General features: G+C 44.8%; 1 protein-coding gene across 1 annotated transcript in view; it reads left to right on the plus strand.

The window, feature by feature from the left end:
* Window positions 1–20537, plus strand: part of ryr2b (ryanodine receptor 2b (cardiac)) — a 102361-nt gene that overhangs the window by 12340 nt on the left and 69484 nt on the right. Inside the window, exons 16-24 of the mRNA XM_056234992.1 lie at window positions 1441–1559; window positions 2031–2164; window positions 2331–2572; window positions 2801–2993; window positions 3184–3403; window positions 3539–3643; window positions 11837–11940; window positions 12242–12401; window positions 12584–12731. Of these exons, the coding sequence (XP_056090967.1) occupies window positions 1441–1559; window positions 2031–2164; window positions 2331–2572; window positions 2801–2993; window positions 3184–3403; window positions 3539–3643; window positions 11837–11940; window positions 12242–12401; window positions 12584–12731 (1425 nt within the window). The remainder of the gene's footprint in view (window positions 1–1440; window positions 1560–2030; window positions 2165–2330; window positions 2573–2800; window positions 2994–3183; window positions 3404–3538; window positions 3644–11836; window positions 11941–12241; window positions 12402–12583; window positions 12732–20537) is intronic.

Consider the following 20537-nt stretch of genomic DNA (forward strand, 5'->3'; position numbering starts at 1 on the left):
AGATTGTATGTTTGGTAATTGAACCTGAATGAATTTTAAATGAATGTGCTATATTTCAGATCATATATTTGTTTTCCTTAAAATTTGAACTAACACTAACTTTATTCTCATCTGAATGATAGATTATTTATTTCTGTATAAAATAAAAACACATTTGATTTTTCTTTTTTAATCAATGTAGAATGTGTAACTGAAAAAATAAACAGATTAGGGCTCTGTTTGATGACAAGAAATGAAAACCAATGCGATATGATGAATGTCCAAAAGATGGCTCCCACAGACTGTTTTTAAATAGGATTGTTTGATATTTTTTGCTTTTAAACTGTGTGTGTGTGTGTGTGTGTGTGTGTAAGAGATGTTGGTTGGGTGACAGTTGTAGTTTACAGTTTGACAAGAGTTTATAGCTTGACAAAAGCACAATGTTGTGTTTTATTGCAAGTGTACACAAATATAAGTAAACACTTTGCAGTTTGAATAATGTCCTGTATGAACAAAAGGACGGAGTATGTTTTTATGTCTACATTGTTCAATTACGCCACACACACACACACACACACAAACACACACACACACACACACACACACACACACACACACACACACACACACACACACACACACACACACACACACACACACAAACACTATTTTTCTAATCAGATCAGGCAAGTAATATTCTGTCTTGTCTCTTAAAAAAACAATATATATATATTTATGTATATATATATATATATATATATGTGTGTGTGTGTGTGTGTGTGTTTGTGTGTGTATATATATAAATATAGCTGCGAGCAGCGATGAAAGGGCCAAAGCCGGCGGCACCGCCACCCCGGTTATAGCGCCACCAACTGGCAGCAGGAAGTCTGTCACTTTCAAAAAGCTTTGAAATCACCTGATTGCTTCAAACTTCACTACTATGATGTAAACACACGGCAGATGTAGACCTGGATGTAGACCTGACCTTTCAGAAGGTTGCTCTCGCATACTTTGTGGTTGATATGTGCCCTCAATGCACACTTTTGCAGAGCCCACACTGATACAAGCTCTACAGCACACTTCTTTTCGACAGTCAAAGCAGGGTTACGTTTTTGCACGTCGTGCACAATAACCCTAAAGGCACCAGGGTGGCGGTGCCACCGGCTTTATATATATATATATATATATATATATATATATATATATATATATATATATATATATATAAATATAGCTGCGAGCAGCGATGAAGGGCCAAAGCCGGTGGTACCGCCACCCCGGTGCCTTTAGGTAACTAAAGGCACCGGGGTTGCGGTGCCACCGGCTTGGGCCCGTAATCGCTGCTCGCAGCTATATTTTAGTTTGTGTTTTGACTAGAATGTCTAAGTTGATTAGATGTCACAACGAGTCTCCCCTCATTTGTTACTCGTTTCTCCTTTTTTTTTTTTTTTTTTTTTTTAGGAATATTGGAAGTGTTACATTGTGTTTTAGTAGAAAGTCCTGAAGCTTTGAATGTTATTAAGGAAAGTCACATAAAATCCATCATCTCACTTCTGGACAAACATGGAAGGAACCATAAGGTAATGTACATTACCATTTACATGTTTGGGGTCTGTAAGATCTTTTTGAAAGTTTTTTTTAATTTATTTGATCAAAAATACAGTAGAAACAGTAATATTGTGAAACATTTTTACAATTTAAATAACTAATTTCTGTATATAATATAGATTTTACATGTTTAAAATGTAATTTATTCCCGTGATGGCAAAGCTTATTTTTCATCAGCTGATAATAAACAGTTATGCTGCTTGATGTTTTTTTCAGGATTGTTTGGTGAAATATATAACGTTTGAAAGAACAGGATTACTTTTGTAATATTATAAATGTCTTTACTGTCACTTTTAATAAATTGAATGTGTCCTTGCTGAATAAAAGTATATAAAAACATTTTTTTTTAAACTTACTGACTCCAAACTGTAGTGTATTTATGTGTTCTGTAATGATTGTGGATTTTACTATTTTTAACATGTTTGTGTTTACTGCATCTGCAGATCTTGGACGTGTTGTGCTCACTCTGTGTGTGTCATGGCATGGCTGTCCGCTCTAATCAGAATTTGATTTGTGATACACTGCTGCCAGAAAGAGACCTGTTGCTACAATCAAGACTGGTTAACCAAGTTTTCAGGTGACCTGTTATCAATAAACTTAACTGTTAAGTTTAACGCCTACACATTTTGAGGTTTTTAGCACATCTAAAAATATTATTTTAGTCTGTTATAATATAGAAATTGACCAAACAGTGAGAATAAATGTTAAAAATAAAATCTCATTGAACATATTTCTCTGTTTAGTGCACGTCCAAACATCTTCCTGTGTGCAAGAGATGACTGTGCCCAATACAGGAAGTGGTATTATGAGGTTGTAGTTGAGAAGGTGGAACCTTTTGTGACAGCAGAGCCTACTCACCTGCGAGTGGGTTGGGCCAGCACTGAAGGGTACCATCCCTCCCCCACAGGGGGTCACGGCTGGGGGTCAAACGGTGTTGGAGACGACCTCTGCTCTTATGGCTTTGATGGACTCCAGCTCTGGACAGGTAAGATGGAAACTAAGCTTGTACACTACGTGGCAATGTAGAATGGTGTAATGATGCTGAAAATTCAGCTTTGCATCACAGGAATACATTACATTTTAAAAAAGAAAAAAAAATGAAGAGTTATTTTTAATTGTAATATGTCACTTTCTTGCATTTTTTTTTACTGTATATTTATCAAATAAATGTAGTCTAGTGAAATCTAAACACTGTTTGTGTTTTCTTTCCAAGGAGGTGTTGGTCGGAGGGTTACCTCACCCAATCAGCACTTGCTAAGGGAGGATGATGTCATTAGTTGCTGTCTTGACCTTAGTGCAACCTGCATCTCCTTTCGGGTCAATGGACAGCCAGTTCAAGGCATGCTGGAGAACTTCAAAGTGGATGGGTTGCTGTTCCCAGTGGTCAGCTTCTCAACTGGAGTGCAGTGAGTTGCCTTCTATGGTTTTTGATTTTATGTGTTGTGTTAATTGTAGGTTTGATTGTTCACAATTCAGCAAACAATGAAAAATGAGTTCTACTTCATTTTATTTTAGATCAACCTAACCATTTAAATGTTGACCTGTAGGACGTACCCTCGATTGCTTAAATAGTGTCTGAATTTATTTTCCCATCAGGGTGCGTGTGCTGTTTGGAGGTCAACAGGGGGAGTTTAGGTTTCTTCCTCCTGCTGGTTTCTCTCCGTGCGCTGAAGCTCTCCTCCCCAAAACATGCTGCAAGCTGGAACTGTGTCAGGAACTCACACAAAATCACACTGAAAGCCAACGTGACCTCTTAGGGCCTGTAGTACCTATTAGTCCAGTGACCTTTACCCCCATTCCAGTGGATTCCAGCCAGGTACTTTCAATTTTAAGTACGCGCTGATTATTTAAAATTTAGCATCAGTACAGCAGTTATTTTAAGCCACAATCTGTCTTGCATCAACTTGTATGAGTGTCTGACACCCCTGCGCTCAACTCTGTATCTTGTCAGGTTGAATATCCTCCACAGCTGGAGCAGATCAAGGAAAGATTAGCGGAAAATCTCCATGAACTCTGGCTTATTGACAAAATAGAGCAGGGGTGGAACTATGGACCAGTAAGTATCTAAGGGCATTTTCACATCTTTGTTTCAGAACCTGATCTGTTTTCTCCCTTAGTTCAGTTCGTTGACGCATATGCTCGGATCTACACCAAAACAATCGGTCCCACAATTCATAATGGGAAATGTGTATGTGTTGCATAAAAAGCAGCAGTGTCTGATTCTGTGGTTGAGCACAGTAGTTCCCTTTCGAGGGAACTCTCGATGCGTCACTTGACGCCTTGGGAACGCCCCCAGCGTGAATGCGTCTGAGCATCAATGTCAACTAGTCCAATGGAAAGAATGAGCGTCACGGGCGGGTGACGTCATGACCAGGAAGGGATAAAGGCTCACCCGGTGAAACGCGGCATTAGCTTCTGTCTCAGCAAGCGATCTGTGTTACTCTGTCTCTGTCTATTTATTGTTGTCTGTTCGATATTATTGGGAAGAGTTATGGCGAAACAACTTTACAAACTCTGTGCTTCTCCCTGCCCGCGTTATTTAACGGGTGGGGACACACACGAGCTTTGTGTAGTTTGTTTGGGAGTGGAGCATGCGGTATCAGCCTCCGAGGGGGCTGATTGCAACATTGTGAGAAGCTTTCGCTTCGCATGCTCCACTCCCGCCTGTCACTTTTCGAGGAAAGTGGCCAGGCTCGCGATCCTCGGGGTGCAGGACACGCGTCTGCCGAGGCAGCGCGGAGAATGCATTCCTGTGGATCGCGAATAGGATCTCGTTACGGGGTTGGAGACGGGTCCGCGGATCTTATCTCCTCCCTTTCCACGAGGGATCCAGTGCTCTCTCTCCGGTCTCGGAAGCCCGCGCTGCGGTCTCTTCCGCCCGGGGAGAGAAATCAATGCTTCAGTGCTCTACCTCCGAGGAGGTAGATGTGCTGGGCATTGAAAGTGTACACAATCATGGGGGAAGTGGATTTGCCATCTCTTCCCCAGCGTATGAGAATTATATATAGCCTATATATATATATATATATATATATATGATAGTTTATATATTATATATAAAATAAAGTGTATATATATAAAGAATGTATATAAAAAATATACACTCACCGGCCACTTTATTAGGTACCCCATGCTAGTAACGGGTTGGACCCCCTTTTGCCTTCAGAACTGCCTCAATTCTTCGTGGCATAGATTCAACAAGGTGCTGGAAGCATTCCTCAGGGAGTTTGGTCCATATTGACATGATGGCATCACACAGTTGCCGCAGATTTGTCGGCTGCACATCCATGATGCGAATCTCCCGTTCCACCACATCCCAAAGATGCTCTATTGGGTTGAGATCTGGTGACTGTGGAGGCCATTTTAGTACAGTGAACTCATTGTCATGTTCAAGAAACCAATTTGAAATGATTAGAGCTTTGTGACATGGTGGAAGTAGCCATCAGAGGATGGGTACATGGTGGCCATAAAGGGATGGACATGGTCAGAAACAATGCTCAGGTAGGCCGTGGCATTTAAACGATGCCCAATTGGCACTAAGGGGCCTAAAGTGTGCCAGGAAAACATCCCCCACACCATTACACCACCACCACCAGCCTGCACAGTGGTAACAAGGCATGATGGTTCCATGTTCTCATTCTGTTTACGCCAAATTCTGAATCTAACATCTGAATGTCTCAACAGAAATCGAGACTCATCAGACCAGGCAACATTTTTCCAGTCTTCAACTGTTCAATTTTGGTGAGCTCTTGCAAATTGTAGCCTCTTTTTCCTATTTGTAGTGGAGATGAGTGGTACCCGGTGGGGTCTTCTGCTGTTGTAGCCCATCCGCCTCAAGGTTGTGCGTGTTGTGGCTTCACAAATGCTTTGCTGCATACCTCGGTTGTAACGAGTGGTTATTTCAGTCACTGTTGCCCTTCTATCAGCTCGAACCAGTCTGGCCATTCTCCTCTGACCTCTGGCATCAACAAGGCATTTCCGCCCACAGAACTGCCGCTCACTGGATGTTTTTTCTTTTTCGGACCATTCTCTGTAAACCCTAGAGATGGTTGTGCGTGAAAATCCCAGTAGATTAGCAGTTTCTGAAATACTCAGACCAGCCCTTCTGGCACCAACAATCATGCCACGTTCAAAGTCACTCAAATCAACTTTCTTCCCCATACTGATGCTCGGTTTGAACTGCAGGAGATTGTCTTGACCATGTCTACATGCCTAAATGCACTGAGTTGCCGCCATGTGATTGGCTGCTTAGAAATTAAGTGTTAACGAGCAGTTGGACAGGTGTACCTAATAAAGTGGCCGGTGAGTGTATATATATAATAATAAGCTGGTGGAGGTGTTTACTGAGGCTGTAGATGAATTAAATATTTAATGGCCAGCAGAAATAAGGGGGCACTCGTCCTTAAAATAAATTGAACGAGTTTCCTTCCCTCTATTTTTCCACCTCCATCACGGGGCCTTCCATTTTTCCCGATCTGCACAGCGAGCTGTCTAGATCATGGAAAAAGCCTTACTCATTTTTTAGCCCCACATTCATGTATATTCAGATATTTGGGGGTTAAGAGAGTATGGCTATGGGGCAATACCCCGGGTAGAACAGACACTTGCGAGCTATGTCTCCCGGTTCAGTATCGTCCCTGAAGGCGTCGGCTTCTCTCACTGAACCATTAAAGAAAACTATTTTTTAATCTAGTGGGAAAAGCATATATGACAGTGGGTCTAGCACGAGCCTGCTTGCACACTATAGCAGTGCTGCAAGCATATCAGGCTGACCTGCTGTGGTATTTGGACAGAAGTGAGGGAGTTGGCCCGATGGGGTTTGAGAACTCCGTCGGGCCTCAGATTTATCTCTCAGGGATGGCAGCCAAAGAAATGTGGTCCCTGAGAGACACCTCTGGCTCAATTTGATGGGAATCATGGAGAAAGATACAAGATAATCTCTCCCTCGCTATGTCCAACCCACTGGGGCTGCTGGGCGTGAGCAGCTCCAGCCGGCTAGTTTCTCATACACAACACAGCAGCCAAAGCCTTCAAAGCAGAAGCCGGATCCGAGGACCGTTCTTCATGCTGAGAAGGCTGCGGCTCAAAAGAAAAGGTCTGGCGCCACGGCGTCAGACCGGTGAGGGCAGCCCCAACCGGGGTGGAATGGTGTACACCTCATTATACGGTGCCCTTTCCATCTCTGTGCCCTCAGGGGACCGTTCTGCCAACCCCGCCACCCTTGGTGCTTCGGGGCGCAGCGTTCTCCAGCGAGCTTCTGGCGCAGCGTCAACTCGACATTGCGTCGGACTCGCGCCCTCTGAGGGGGGTTCGAAAACAGTCAGTTCGGGTGGTTCCTGCCAGTATGTTTCAGGTCCCCGAACTGGCTGTCTTTATTACACCAGAGGCCAGCCTCGAGGGGCTGGTTCCCTTGGTAGGTTTTCTGGCAGCGCGGAAGCTACTGCCAAATATATCTCTATGGGTAATGGTAATCTCTCTGGTAATGGAGCAAGGGGTAAAGGCCCTGTTAGCAAAGAAAGCTATAGAGCAGGTGTACTCACCCGACATTGCGTCGGGTCTTTACAGTCGTTATCTCATTGTTCCAAAAAAGGATGGAGAGCAGCGTCACATACTAGATCTTCGTCTGTTGGAGTGTTTGGTGCTGGAACTCAAGTCCAAGATGCTGACACTCAAACAGATCGTGACTCAAATCAGATCCGAGGACTGGTTTGTCACGATAGATCTAAAAGACGTATACTTCCATATCCCCGTCCTCCCTCAGCACAGGAGGTTCCTGAGGTTTTCTTTGGGGCAAAGAACACCAGTATCAGGCACTTCCTTTCGGTCTAGCTCTATCACCCCGCACGTTCACGAAGTGTATAGACGCAGCTCTGGCCCCGCCAGGCTGCAGTGTATACGCATTCTGAATTGCATAGATGACTGGCTGATTCTAGCGGAATCAGAACAGTTAGCGGTTCGGCACCGAGGTGTCGTTCTCGCTCATATGCAGATGTTGGGGTTGAGGCTCAATGCCAAGAAGAGTGTTCTTTCTCCAGTACAGAGAACCACTTTCCTTGGTGTGGTATGGGATTCAGTGACGATGCGGGCCACTTTATCGCCCGTTCGTGTAGCTGCTATCCTGACAGCCACCATAGAGCTAAAGCTAGGCCAGTCACGCACTGTAAAACAGTTCGAGAGACTGTTGGGTCTTGTGGCAGTAGCGTCCAACGGGATACCTTTTGGCCTGCTGTACATGAGACCTTTGGAGTGGTGGCGCAGGACCAGAGGGTTCTCCCCGAGGGGAAACCCACTTCGTATGATCAAGATCACGCGGCCGTGCCTTCGTGCCTTTGTTATATGGAGGAAACACTGGTTCTTAACCCAGGGTTCGGTGTTGGGAGCTCTTTGCCATCGAGTTGCTATCTCGACAGATGCTTCCCTCACCGGCTGGGGAGCGGTATTGGAAGGCCGCTCAGCTCAGGGCTTGGGAGGAGTCATCATCTCGCTTGGCACATGAATTGCCTAGAGATGGTGGTCGTCTTCAATGCGTTGAGACATCTCCTCCCAGACCTGAGGGGCCATCATGTGTTGTTCTGAAACAGTGACTGTTAGGCCTCAGGGCAGCAGCGTTCAATGTGATACCCTTTGACCTGCTGTACGTGAGACCTTTACAGTGGTGGCTCAGGACCAGAGGGTTCTCCCTGAGGGGAAACCCACTCCGTACGATCAAGATCACGCGGCAGTATCCCCGCGCCTTGGTTATATGGAGGAAACTCTGGTTCTTGACCCACAGACAACACGTTGGTGGCCTATTATTTTGGTCCCTCAGGAAATTACGCTGTCTGAGGGCAGTGTATATTCCAGGGGGGGCAGAATATTGGAGCAGACACCCTGTCGAGGCAGGGGCTGAGGCCAGGGGACTCCACCCCGAGGCGGTGGAGCAAATATGGGAGTTTTATGGCCAGGCAGAAGTGGATTTGTTCTCGTCTCAGCAAAAGTACGACGCACTGTCCACTCTGGTTATCCCTCACTCAACCAGTCCCCACGGGGCTGGTTGCTATGGTGCAGACGTGGCTGAGGCTACGTCTGTACGCATTTCCCCCTGTTGCTCTGCTCCCAGGAGTTCTGGAGTGATTCCGCCAGGATGGAATCAGCCTATTTAGTAGCACCACCCTGGCCGAGCTGAATTTGGTTTGCGGACCTAATTTTTCTCCTCGACGGACCTCCCTTGGAGGTCCCGATCAGGAGAGACCTTCCGTCTCAGGCAGGGGATGCAATATTGCACCCCCGGCAGGGGATTTGGAAACTGTGGGTTTGGCCTCTGAGGGGGCCCAACTCATAGAGAGTGGTCTCTCAACCGAGGTTGTTGAGACCGTTCTAAGCTCCAGAGCTCCCGCTACGAGGAAACTATATTCACTATTTCGAGAGTTTTTCACTTCTTGGTGTTACCAGCGTCAGTGGGATCCGGTTAACTGTTCAGTAAACACAGTATTCGAGTTTCTGCAAGAACGCTTTGTATCAGGTCTATGTCCTTCCACGCTTTAGGTATACGTGGCGGCCATTGCGGCTTTCCACGCCCTGGTGGGTAGTACATTTTTGGGTCGAGACCCCCTGATCACTCGTTTCCTTCGTGGCACTTTGAGGCTGAGGCCTGCAACTTGCACTAGGGTGCTGGCTTGGGACCTTGCAATAGTTCTAGAAGGCCTATCTGGGGCTCCCTTCGAGCCCTTAGATTTGGTCTCAGAGAAGTTCCTTTCTTTTAAGACTATTTTCTGCTAGCTATTTCGTCCCTATTAGAGTCAGACCTTCAGGCCCTTTCGGTCCCCACCTGCCTTGAGTGCACCGGGGATGGCCAAGGCATTCTTACCCGAAACATGGATATGTTCCAAAGGTGCCTACCATTATTCCGAGGCCTATTGTGCTGCAGGTTTCTGTCCTCCTTTTACATCTGCGGACCAGGAAAGGCTGAACCTCTTGTGTCCAGTGCGAGCACTGGATACTTATGTTCATCGGACATCGTCTATGAGGAAGTCCGACCAGTTATTTATTTGCTTTGGATCACCTAAGAAGGGTCTTCCTGCTTCTAAACAGACGGTTAGTAAGTGGATAGTTGAGGCTATTTCACTTGCATACGAGTACTCTGACCAGCCGTGTCCTTTGGTGGTCAGAGCTCACTCTACGAGGGGTATGGCGGCCTCTAAAGCCTTATTATTTGGAGTTTCTCTTCAAGACGTATGTGATGCGGCAGGCTGGTCCTCACCGCTCACGTTCGTCAGGTTTTACAGTTTGGACCTGGATGCTGCCCCAGGTTCTCAGGTGCTTAGTGCTTAGTTCCAACAGACTAACACTCAGGTACTTGGAATTCTGGCGTTTTGGGTATTCTCGTTCCCAAGGCGTCAAGTGACGCATCGAGAGTTCCCTCGAAAGGGAACGTCTCAGGTTACGACTGTAACCGTAGTTCCCTGAGAAAGGGAACGAGACGATGCGTCACCCTGCCATACTTCCTGCTTCCCTGTGATCGGCTTGCTTCGACTTTTTGAAGCTAATGCCGCGTTTCACCGGGTGAGCCTTTATCCCTTCCTGGTCATGACGTCACCCGCCCGTGACGCTCATTCTTTCCATTGGACTAGTTGACATTGATGCTCAGACGCATTCACGCTGGGGGCGTTCCCAAGGCGTCAAGTGACGCATCGTCTCGTTCCCTTTCTCAGGGAACTACGGTTACAGTCGTAACCTGAGACGTTATCGCAGTTGAAAACCAAACGCCTCTTCATCTCAAAATTGCACTTCTTCGAAACAGGACATGCTGTCCCAACAAAGTCTTGATTGCCACTCTAACTGGTGTATAAATAACTATATATATATATATATATATATATATACACTCACCGGCCACTTTATTAGGTACCCCATGCTAGTAACGGGTTGGACCCCCTTTTGCCTTCAGAACTGCCTCAATTCTTCGTGGCATAGATTCAACAAGGTGCTGGAAGCATTCCTCAGGGAGTTTGGTCCATATTGACATGATGGCATCACACAGTTGCCGCAGATTTGTCGGCTGCACATCCATGATGCGAATCTCCCGTTCCACCACATCCCAAAGATGCTCTATTGGGTTGAGATCTGGTGACTGTGGAGGCCATTTTAGTACAGTGAACTCATTGTCATGTTCAAGAAACCAATTTGAAATGATTAGAGCTTTGTGACATGGTGGAAGTAGCCATCAGAGGATGGGTACATGGTGGCCATAAAGGGATGGACATGGTCAGAAACAATGCTCAGGTAGGCCGTGGCATTTAAACGATGCCCAATTGGCACTAAGGGGCCTAAAGTGTGCCAGGAAAACATCCCCCACACCATTACACCACCACCACCAGCCTGCACAGTGGTAACAAGGCATGATGGTTCCATGTTCTCATTCTGTTTACGCCAAATTCTGACTCTAACATCTGAATGTCTCAACAGAAATCGAGACTCATCAGACCAGGCAACATTTTTCCAGTCTTCAACTGTTCAATTTTGGTGAGCTCTTGCAAATTGTAGCCTCTTTTTCCTATTTGTAGTGGAGATGAGTGGTACCCGGTGGAGTCTTCTGCTGTTGTAGCCCATCCGCCTCAAGGTTGTGCGTGTTGTGGCTTCACAAATGCTTTGCTGCATACCTCGGTTGTAACGAGTGGTTATTTCAGTCACTGTTGCCCTTCTATCAGCTCGAACCAGTCTGGCCATTCTCCTCTGACCTCTGGCATCAACAAGGCATTTCCGCCCACAGAACTGCCGCTCACTGGATGTTTTTTCTTTTTCGGACCATTCTCTGTAAACCCTAGAGATGGTTGTGTGTAAAAATCCCAGTAGATTAGCAGTTTCTGAAATACTCAGACCAGCCCTTCTGGCACCAACAATCATGCCACGTTCAAAGTCACTCAAATCAACTTTCTTCCCCATACTGATGCTCGGTTTGAACTGCAGGAGATTGTCTTGACCATGTCTACATGCCTAAATGCACTGAGTTGCCGCCATGTGATTGGCTGCTTAGAAATTAAGTGTTAACGAGCAGTTGGACAGGTGTACCTAATAAAGTGGCCGGTGATTGTATATATATATATGGTATGCAGAATGGAACGGTTAAGCAACAGTTTGGCTATTGTAACAATTTAAGTCCTTGTTTCGGAACAAAGTAAACAATCTATAGTTTGGAAACTCCCTAAGTAACATCCATTCAGTTGCTCCTTATCATTCTGGAGTATATTAAAAACTGCATCTCTTCTCCTAGGTTAAAGATGAGAGCAAAAAAGTACACTCGTGTCTAGTCGAGTTTTCCAGACTTCCAGATCAGGAGCGAATTCATAACCTTCAGTCATCTGAGGAGATCCTCAGGTATGTCATGGATTATTGTGCCTAATATACTGTTAATTAGCTCTCCGTTATTAATCATGCTTCCTTTTGTGTTGTGGAAGGACTCTTTTGGCTTTTGGTGTCCACATTGGACTCTCTGATGAACATGCAGAGGAGAATGTGAAATATGTTCGCCTTTCAAATAAGTATATCAAGATAAAATTCCTCAATACCAAGACAATTAAATTTTCCAGTTAACAATGCAACAGTGAAAAGTGCTTTTTAAATTAGTCCTAATTACATCATCCTTGTTAAATGAATCCTAATTGCATCACCTGTCCAGGTATGAGCTATGGAACGGATATAAACCAACCCCTGTGGATCAGTCCTGTGTTGTGCTAACAGCTTCTCAGGAAGAGCTGGTGGAAAAACTGGCTGAGAATGAACACAACATCTGGGCCAGAGAGCGTATCAGGCAGGGCTGGAGCTTTGGACCACAGCAGGTGGAAATTAGTCTTTTATTGAAAACATACAATATAAATGTGATCTTGAGAATTGGAATGAAAATGCCAAATGTGTCCATATGTAGTACTTGTAAGTGGTATATCTCCAACTTGGGTTTTCCTTTTTTCATTGTATTTGATTTGGAAATACTGTAGCTTTTTACTCTATCTCTTTGTTTCAGGATGTTAAGTGTAAGAGAAGTACCCAACTAGTGCCATTTTCCCTGTTGGATGAAAAGTACAAACAGGCGGGTAGAGATGCCACGAGGGACACTCTGGGTACCCTTCTTGGGTTTGGATACACTGTAGAGCCGCTGGAGCAAGAACATGGTGGGACCATTATCTTTTTTGGCAGTATAGTCAGATAAAAAAAAAAGGGAAATTATATTCAGCAAGGGTGCATTAAATAGATCAAAAGTTACAGTAAAGACTTTTACATTATTACAAGACATCTGTTCAATTGTTGTTCTTTTGAACTTTTTTTTCATTAAAGATAAAAAAATAAAAAATAAATCAATTTAATATCAAGCAGCACAGCCATTTTGAACTGTGACAATAATACATGTTTCTTAAGAAGCAAATCAGCATATTATAATGATTTCTGAAGGATCATGTGACACTGAAGATTAGAGTAATGGCGGCTAAAAATACAGTGAGGAAAATAAGTATTTGAACACCCTGCTATTTTGCAAGTTCTCCCACTTAGAAATCATGGAGGGGTCTGAAATTGTCATCGTAGGTGCATGTCCACTGTGAGAGACATAATCTAAAAAAAAAAATCCAGAAATCACAATATATGATTTTAACTATTTATTTGTATGATACAGCTGCAAATAAGTATTTGAACACCTGTCTATCAGCTAGAATTCACCTGCCTTTAAAATGTCCACCTCCACTCCATTTATTATCCTAAATTAGATGCACCTGTTTGAGGTCGTTCGCTGCATAAAGACACCTGTCCACCCTATACAATCAGTAAGAATCCAACTACTAACATGGCCAAGACCAAACGGCTGTCCAAAGACACTAGAGACAAAATTGTACACCTCCACAAGGCTGGAAAGGGCTACGGTGAAATTGCCAAGCAGCTTGGTGAAAAAAGGTCCACTGTTGGAGCAATCATTAGAAAATGGAAGAAGCTAAACATGACTGTCAATCTCCCTCGGACTGGGGCTCCATGCAAGATCTCACCTCGTGGGGTCTCAATGATCCTAAGAAAGGTGAGAAATCAGCCCAGAACTACACGGGAGGAGCTGGTCAATGACCTGAAAAGAGCTGGGACCACTGTTTCCAAGGTTACTGTTGGTAATACACTAAGACGTCATGGTTTGAAATCATGCATGGCACGGAAGGTTCCCCTGCTTAAACCAGCACATGTCAAGTCCCGTCTAAAGTTTGCCAATGACCATTTGGATGATCCAGAGGAGTCATGGGAGAAAGTCATGTGGTCAGATGAGACCAAAATAGAACTTTTTGGTCATAATTCCACTCGCCGTGTTTGGAGGAAGAAGAATGATGAGTACCATCCCAAGAACACCATCCCTACTGTTGAGCTGAATCTCAGGAGTGATTATGAAAGAACTTCACTTCCCAGAGTGCACCAGCAGCAGAAAACCGGCTGCTTGTCACCTGATTATAATTGTCACTGATTTGGAGCACCTGAAAAAGCATGGAGGTTCTCAGTCAGTCAGAAAAAAAAAAACTTCAGAGAGAAGAGGCTCCAAGTTCACTCGTAGGTGCAGTCCAAAGACGCCAATGGTCTGTAATATGTTTATTTACTTTCATGGTGTTTGTGCTTAATATGTTTGAGCTATGTTTAACTGCTGTGTAGATGTTAAGTAACACATTGCAGCATTTCCTTCATTTATTTTGTGTTTGTGCTAAAATAATATTACATTGAGTTTGAAAAAAATTAAGAGTATAAGATAAAAAAGGATGGTATAAAGTTAAAAGTGGTAAAATTTGATTAATGAAATCATTTTTCTTTATTCCATCTAAAAGGCTTAAGTGGTTAATTAATTTAAAAAGCATTAATGTTTGATTAAAATGTTTGAATAAAATTGTAACTTTTGTTCTCTGTCTTTAAAGGTTTACAACCTAATTTGCTGAACAGCACAATCAACTGACAAACCAAAAGAAAAAGAAAAGTGATTGAGTCGGAAATTTGAGTTGTCCTTGTGTCCTTTGGAAGTCGAAAAAGAGTAGGACTTGACAGTTGTAAACCACGCGGAGCGGCCTGGCCCTGAGGATAAACGGCTTCAGGTCCAGAAATAAGCTGTTGACGCAGAGGAAGTCAAGATGGCGGAAGATGTCCTGGGGAAGTCGGTCCAGCAACTCAAAAAGGAGAGGACCACTGCAAAAAGCAGCTTCACCAGACAAGCCAACTTCATTTCAAGAGGAGCAAGCAGCATGCTTCAAATGGAGTTAAAGGAGGAATTCACAAAGCTTTCAGACTGTTTCAGAAAGATGCTCGATGACTACAGGATTGGACTGGAGGCTGACATTAAGATTGAGGATAAGGAAGCAAGTCTTGATGAACAGCAAGAGGCTGACATTGACAAATCTGTAATTGAAGGTGAGACAAAGTTGATGGAAGTAAGAGGCATTGTTCAAACAAACCTGTGGTCGAGGTATGGAAGGAATGAACTTCTTGAGGCAATCCTGGAAGCAGAGAAAGCCAATGATAAAGCAGCTGATGTACCTGTGGAAAGTGCCAATTTAGAGGGCTATGAAGTGCACCTCGCTCTCTTGGACAAGAGAATAAAAGAGGCCATCTCAGCAATGTCAACATGGGAGAGATGGATCCCTGTAGAATTAAAGGATGAATTAGATGGAAGAGTCAAGGACGTAAGAGCATCTTACTACAGGCTTGAGTTAAGGAAAGCTGAATTTGCCACTGTACGGACGATCAATGGGCAAGGCACAGGAGCGAGACTACCCCAACCGGCAACATCCACACCAATAGTGAGAATCAAGCCAACCTCTCTACCTATCTTCAATGGAAGCAAGAGAGAATATCACAGATGGAGGAAAGACTGGGAAAGCCTGCAAAAGCAGGGAGAGCCATCCGGTTCAACTGAAGTTAAGAAAATTCAACTCTTGGAGAGTGTGGATGACAAAATCTCAAAAGATCTCAGACTTTCAACCTACACCACTGCCAATGACATGTTCAGAGTCCTGGAGAACAGATATGGAAATAAGTCAACTATCACAGTGGAAATCCTTGAAGAGCTGGAGAAGATGCCACATGTGAAAGGGAACCAGCCAAGAAAGTTAATTGACCTCATACAGTCAGTAGAGAAGGCCCTAGCGGATCTCACAGAGTTAGGAAACTCAGGAGCCATAAATAACCCACTGGTAATTAAAACTATTGAAAGCAAGTTGCCTGACTTTATTAAGAGAGATTGGGTGATGTTCATGGTTGAGCCCAGAAACAATGTCACACCAGACAACCACTTTATCATGCTCTTGAAGTTCCTGAAAAGCCAAGAAGAGATACTAGAGAGACTTGAACAGCTCAGAACTGTGGAAAAGGTGGAAAAATCAGATCGATCAGAAAAGAGGTATGACAGAAGGATTGCCTCAACAAAAAACACAAAGAAAGAAGAGCTTGATGAGGTATGTGGTGTCTGTGGTGATAGTGGGCACAACAACAAAATCTTCTTCTGTAGAAAGTTCAAAAAACTTAAGCTACCTGAAAAGACAGCTGTATTGAGAAAACTGGGAGCATGCAGAAAATGTCTCGGATGCCATGAGAAGGATGGTTACTGCAGTGACACTTTCCTATGCAGAAATAAAGACTGTAAAAGGGAAGGTGGTGCCCCAGACCACCATTTTTTCCTCTGCCCAAAAGAAGTCAAAAGAGGGGAAGAGAGATTGAGTGGAAGAGACGGCAAAGGTAAAAGCAAACTAACGGAGGAACAGGAGGAAATCTTGTCTGAACTCTCCCCAAAAATGGCAGATCGATGCAGAAAGGCTTTCACCAACACCAACAAAACCGCAGTGACACTCGATGCTTCAGACCAGTCTGAGCTACTGCAGAGGAATGGGCTCTCTGAACTTCCTGTCATCATGATGCTGATGCAAGTCACTGCAAACGCAGGGCAGAAGATTGGGACTTTAATTGACCTTGCTTCAGACACAAACTACATTACCCATAAGGCTGCTGAAAGTCTGAGGTTAAGACATGGGAAGATAACTTTAGTTGTGCATGGGGTTGGTGGTATGACCATGGAGGTGAACACACAAAGGTATCTACTCAAAGTCAGAGTCAAGACACCTAAAGGAACGGAGAGCGCTCATAAAATGGTCTGCTACGGCTTGGACGAAATTGCCAGAGTGCATCGAGTAATTGAACCTGAGAAGTTGAGAAAATTCTTCCCAGAAGTCAAACTTAAAGAATTGGAAAGGCCAGAAGAGGTTGAACTTCTCATTAGCCACCGAGAGGGAAGACTCGCTCCTCAGAGGATAAAAATCATCGGAGACCTCGTCTTGTGGGAGGGACCATTGGGGAAGACAGTGGGTGGAGCACATGCCGACTTATTTGAAGAAGTGGAGGTTGCAGTATATGAGTCCAAAACACACTTCGCTCGTTCCATGAGGACAGCAGCAGTTAAATATCAAGAAATCTCAAGTCCAACAACGGACACAGCCCAGTTACAGCAGGTGGATGTGGCTCAGACCAAATTTACAGCTGCCAGTAACCGTGAGTTCCTTGAGTGGTGGCACTGGGACAGCATCGGGGCTGCATGTGAGCCAAGATGTGGAGGATGCCGATGTGGAAACTGTCCACCAGGAGGAAAAGAAATGACCCTGGCAGAAGAGAGGGAGCTGGAGATCATTGAAGGAGGCCTCACCTATAAGAAGGGGGATTCTCACACACCAGCTCCACATTGGGATGCAAAGTATCCTTGGACAGTAGATCCAGCCTCTCTCCCAAACAACAAAGGTGCAGTCCAGGCTTGTTTCTTAAGGATGGAAAAGCAACTAAGCAGAGAGCCAGACTGGAAAGTCGCATATGCTACCCAGATCCATGAAATGGTCGAACGAGGCGCAGCCATAAAACTCACCAACAAAATCATGGATGAGTGGAACGGACCAGTGTGGTACGTAAGCCACCTGGTGGCGCCAAACCCTCATTCGGTGACAACACCAGTTCGTACTGTATGGAATAGTAGCCAGAAATACAAAGGCGTGAGTATGAATGATCTTCTTCTGAAGGGACCAGACGTTCTCAACCCTATCAGAGCTGTCCTGCTGAGGTTCAGAGAAGGGACGTATGCATCTCTAGGAGACATCAGAAAGATGTACAACTCTGTATGGTTGGAGGAGCGTGAGATGCATCTTCACAGGTTCCTCTGGAGGGACAGCCCAGATGAAGAGATAAGTGAATATGCAGTTACCAGAGTCAACATTGGGGACAGACCTGCTGGTTGCATTGCTCAGCTGGCTATGAGGGAAACAGCACGCCTGCCCAACTTTCTTCACTTGGAGGAAGAGCGCAGAGTCATTGAAGAGGACAGTTATGTGGATGACCTCTTAACCTCCCAAGATGACCTAAATAAACTTGACAAAATCACAGCAAATGTTGAAGAGATCTTGAAAGCTGGAGGTTTCTTCCTCAAACCATGGGTCCGGTCAGGGCAAAGTGGGAGGCAAGGAATGGAGACTGAGGTTCTAACAGAGACACAATGTAAAACCTTAATTCTTCAAAATCAAATGAAGGACGAAGACAACAAAGCCTTGGGTATTGGCTACCAAATGGATGAAGACAAGCTCTACATGTTAACCTCAGTTAACTTTTCCAAAAGGAAGAAGAAAATGAGAGTTGGAAAAGATCTTCTCAAGGAGGAGGTGAGAACTGGGACACCTAATCCTCTGACTAGGAGGGCTCTCTTAAGCCAAGTGGCTGGACTGTACGACCCAATTGGCTTAGTTACACCTGCCAAACAGAAGGGAGCAATTCTTGTTAGAAAAGCATTCCAAGAGGGAGGGGGTGGGAAACTAACCCAAGATACCTGGGACCAACCTCTCTCAGAAAGCCTCAGAGAAGAAGCCATACAACTTTTTGAAGAATATGTGCAGCTTGGACAGATGAGATTCCACAGGAGCCTCACACCAGCTGGCTGGAAAGGGAAACCTTGGGGCATCACATTCTCTGATGGAAGTGACAAAACCTATGGAGCTGTGATGTACTTAAGATGGGAGACAAGTCAAGGCACTGTAGTTCGATTCGTTGAATCAAAAGCCAAACTGACACCCCTGGATCAAAAGGGAGAAGCTGTAAAAGCTGAGATCTGTGGGGCTGTTTTTGCAGCCAGGATCAGGAAGTATGTGGAAAAGCATGCACGAATGAAGATCGAGAGATGGTTCCATCTACTTGACAGTCAAACAGTCTTGGGAGCCATTCAAAGAGCCAGTTATGGGTACAAAACCTTCTTTGCAAATAGAGTGGGTGAAATCCAGAAGGCTGGACTAGTGCAAGACTGGTGGTGGATCCGTGGAGATCTAAACATAGCTGACATCATAACAAGAGGGGGCGCTCCTGGAGATTTGAAGGAGAATTCCATATGGCAAAATGGACCAGAGTTCCTGAAGTGGCCCGTGGAGAAATGGCCTATAAAATCAGCTGGAGAGGTTGCAGCTCAAGCCAGAGAAAGTGTAAACAAGCTCCAGAGGAAGGCATTCACAGGTGCATTAACAAGAGCTCAAGCAAGGAGTCAGCAGAAAGAAGACCTACAAGGCACCCAGGAAAGTCCAAAGAGTGAAGCTCAAGAGGGAATACCTGTGGTAAACCCAACTCTTCTTCTAGGAAGGAAGCCCACTGGCTGGGTTAAAGACCTTGTGGAAGTAAGAAGATTCAGTAGCCTGTTCAAACTGGTGAGAGTCGTTGCCTGGGTTTGTCTAGCTGCCAAGCAGTGGCTGAAGAGGAAGTGCCGGGCCCTTAAACAGTTAAAGTGGGAGGTAAAATCACCCAAGCAAGCTGTGCTGACTATCAAAGAACACGAAGATGCGCTCAAAGACCTCTTCCTCGCAGCTCAAAAAGGTACAGTTTTTTCAGACACAACTCTGAACAGACTGGTAGTATACAAAGATGTGAACTCTGGACTGCTAGTTTGTGGAGGCAGAATTCAGACGTTCAATGAAGATAAGACAGCAGTGCCAGTTTTACCATTTGAAGCATGGGTGTCCACACTGCTGGCACAAGAATCCCACAAAGCAAACCACGAGGGAGTGGCAGGAACCCTTCTCCGGATGAGGAAGAAAGCCTGGGTAATAAAAGGCCGTAGACTTGCCAAGAAAATAGTTGACAGCTGTGTGGTCTGCAGGAAAAACAAGGCAAAACAGTGTCAACAAATCATGGCTGACCTGCCTCTAGAGCGAACAGGCCCAGCTGCACCTTTTGAATTCACCACCATGGACTTGTTCGGCCCTTATGAAGTGAAAGATGAGGTAAAGAAGAGAACTAGACTCAAAGTATGGGGAATAGTCTTCTGCTGCATGGCTTCCCGAGCCATACACACTGAAGTGGTGAGTGACATGTCATCTGAAGGATTCCTGCTAGCCTATCAAAGGTTCACTTCACTGAGAGGACACCCCAGGAAACTCTGGTCAGACCCTGGCACTAACTTTGTGGGAGCCAGACCTGCACTGGAGAAGCTTCATAGATTCCTAAACCGACTAGACAAGTCTGAACTTGAAGATACAGCTGCCAAGAATGGTACAGAATGGTCGTGGAAGATCCACCCTGCAGACTCTCCCCATAGGAATGGTGCAGCAGAGGCAGCAGTCAAAGTAGTGAAGCAGGCGTTGAGCAACCTTGGTGGAGATGCTGTTTTCACATGGGGAGAATTTCAAACTTTTCTCTTCATGGCAGCCAACCTTGCAAATGAGAGACCCATCGATGCAAGAACTCAAAGCAGAGAAGACTGTGTAGAGTACATCACCCCAAATTCTCTGCTTTTAGGACGTGCCAATGCAAAGGGAGACCCTGGAGATTTCCAGTTTAATGGCTACCCTTACAAAAGGCTTAAACACATTCAAGCAGAGGTAAGCAATTTCTGGAAGAAGTGGAGCCAATTGGCTGGACCTAATCTGTTCATAAGAAGCAAATGGCACACCAAAGAGCGAAATGTT

The sequence above is a fragment of the Rhinichthys klamathensis genome, unplaced genomic scaffold (assembly GCF_029890125.1).
Source record: "Rhinichthys klamathensis goyatoka isolate OS25496 unplaced genomic scaffold, OSU_Roscu_1.1 h1tg000412l_1, whole genome shotgun sequence".
Classification (NCBI taxonomy): Eukaryota; Metazoa; Chordata; class Actinopteri; order Cypriniformes; family Leuciscidae; genus Rhinichthys; species Rhinichthys klamathensis.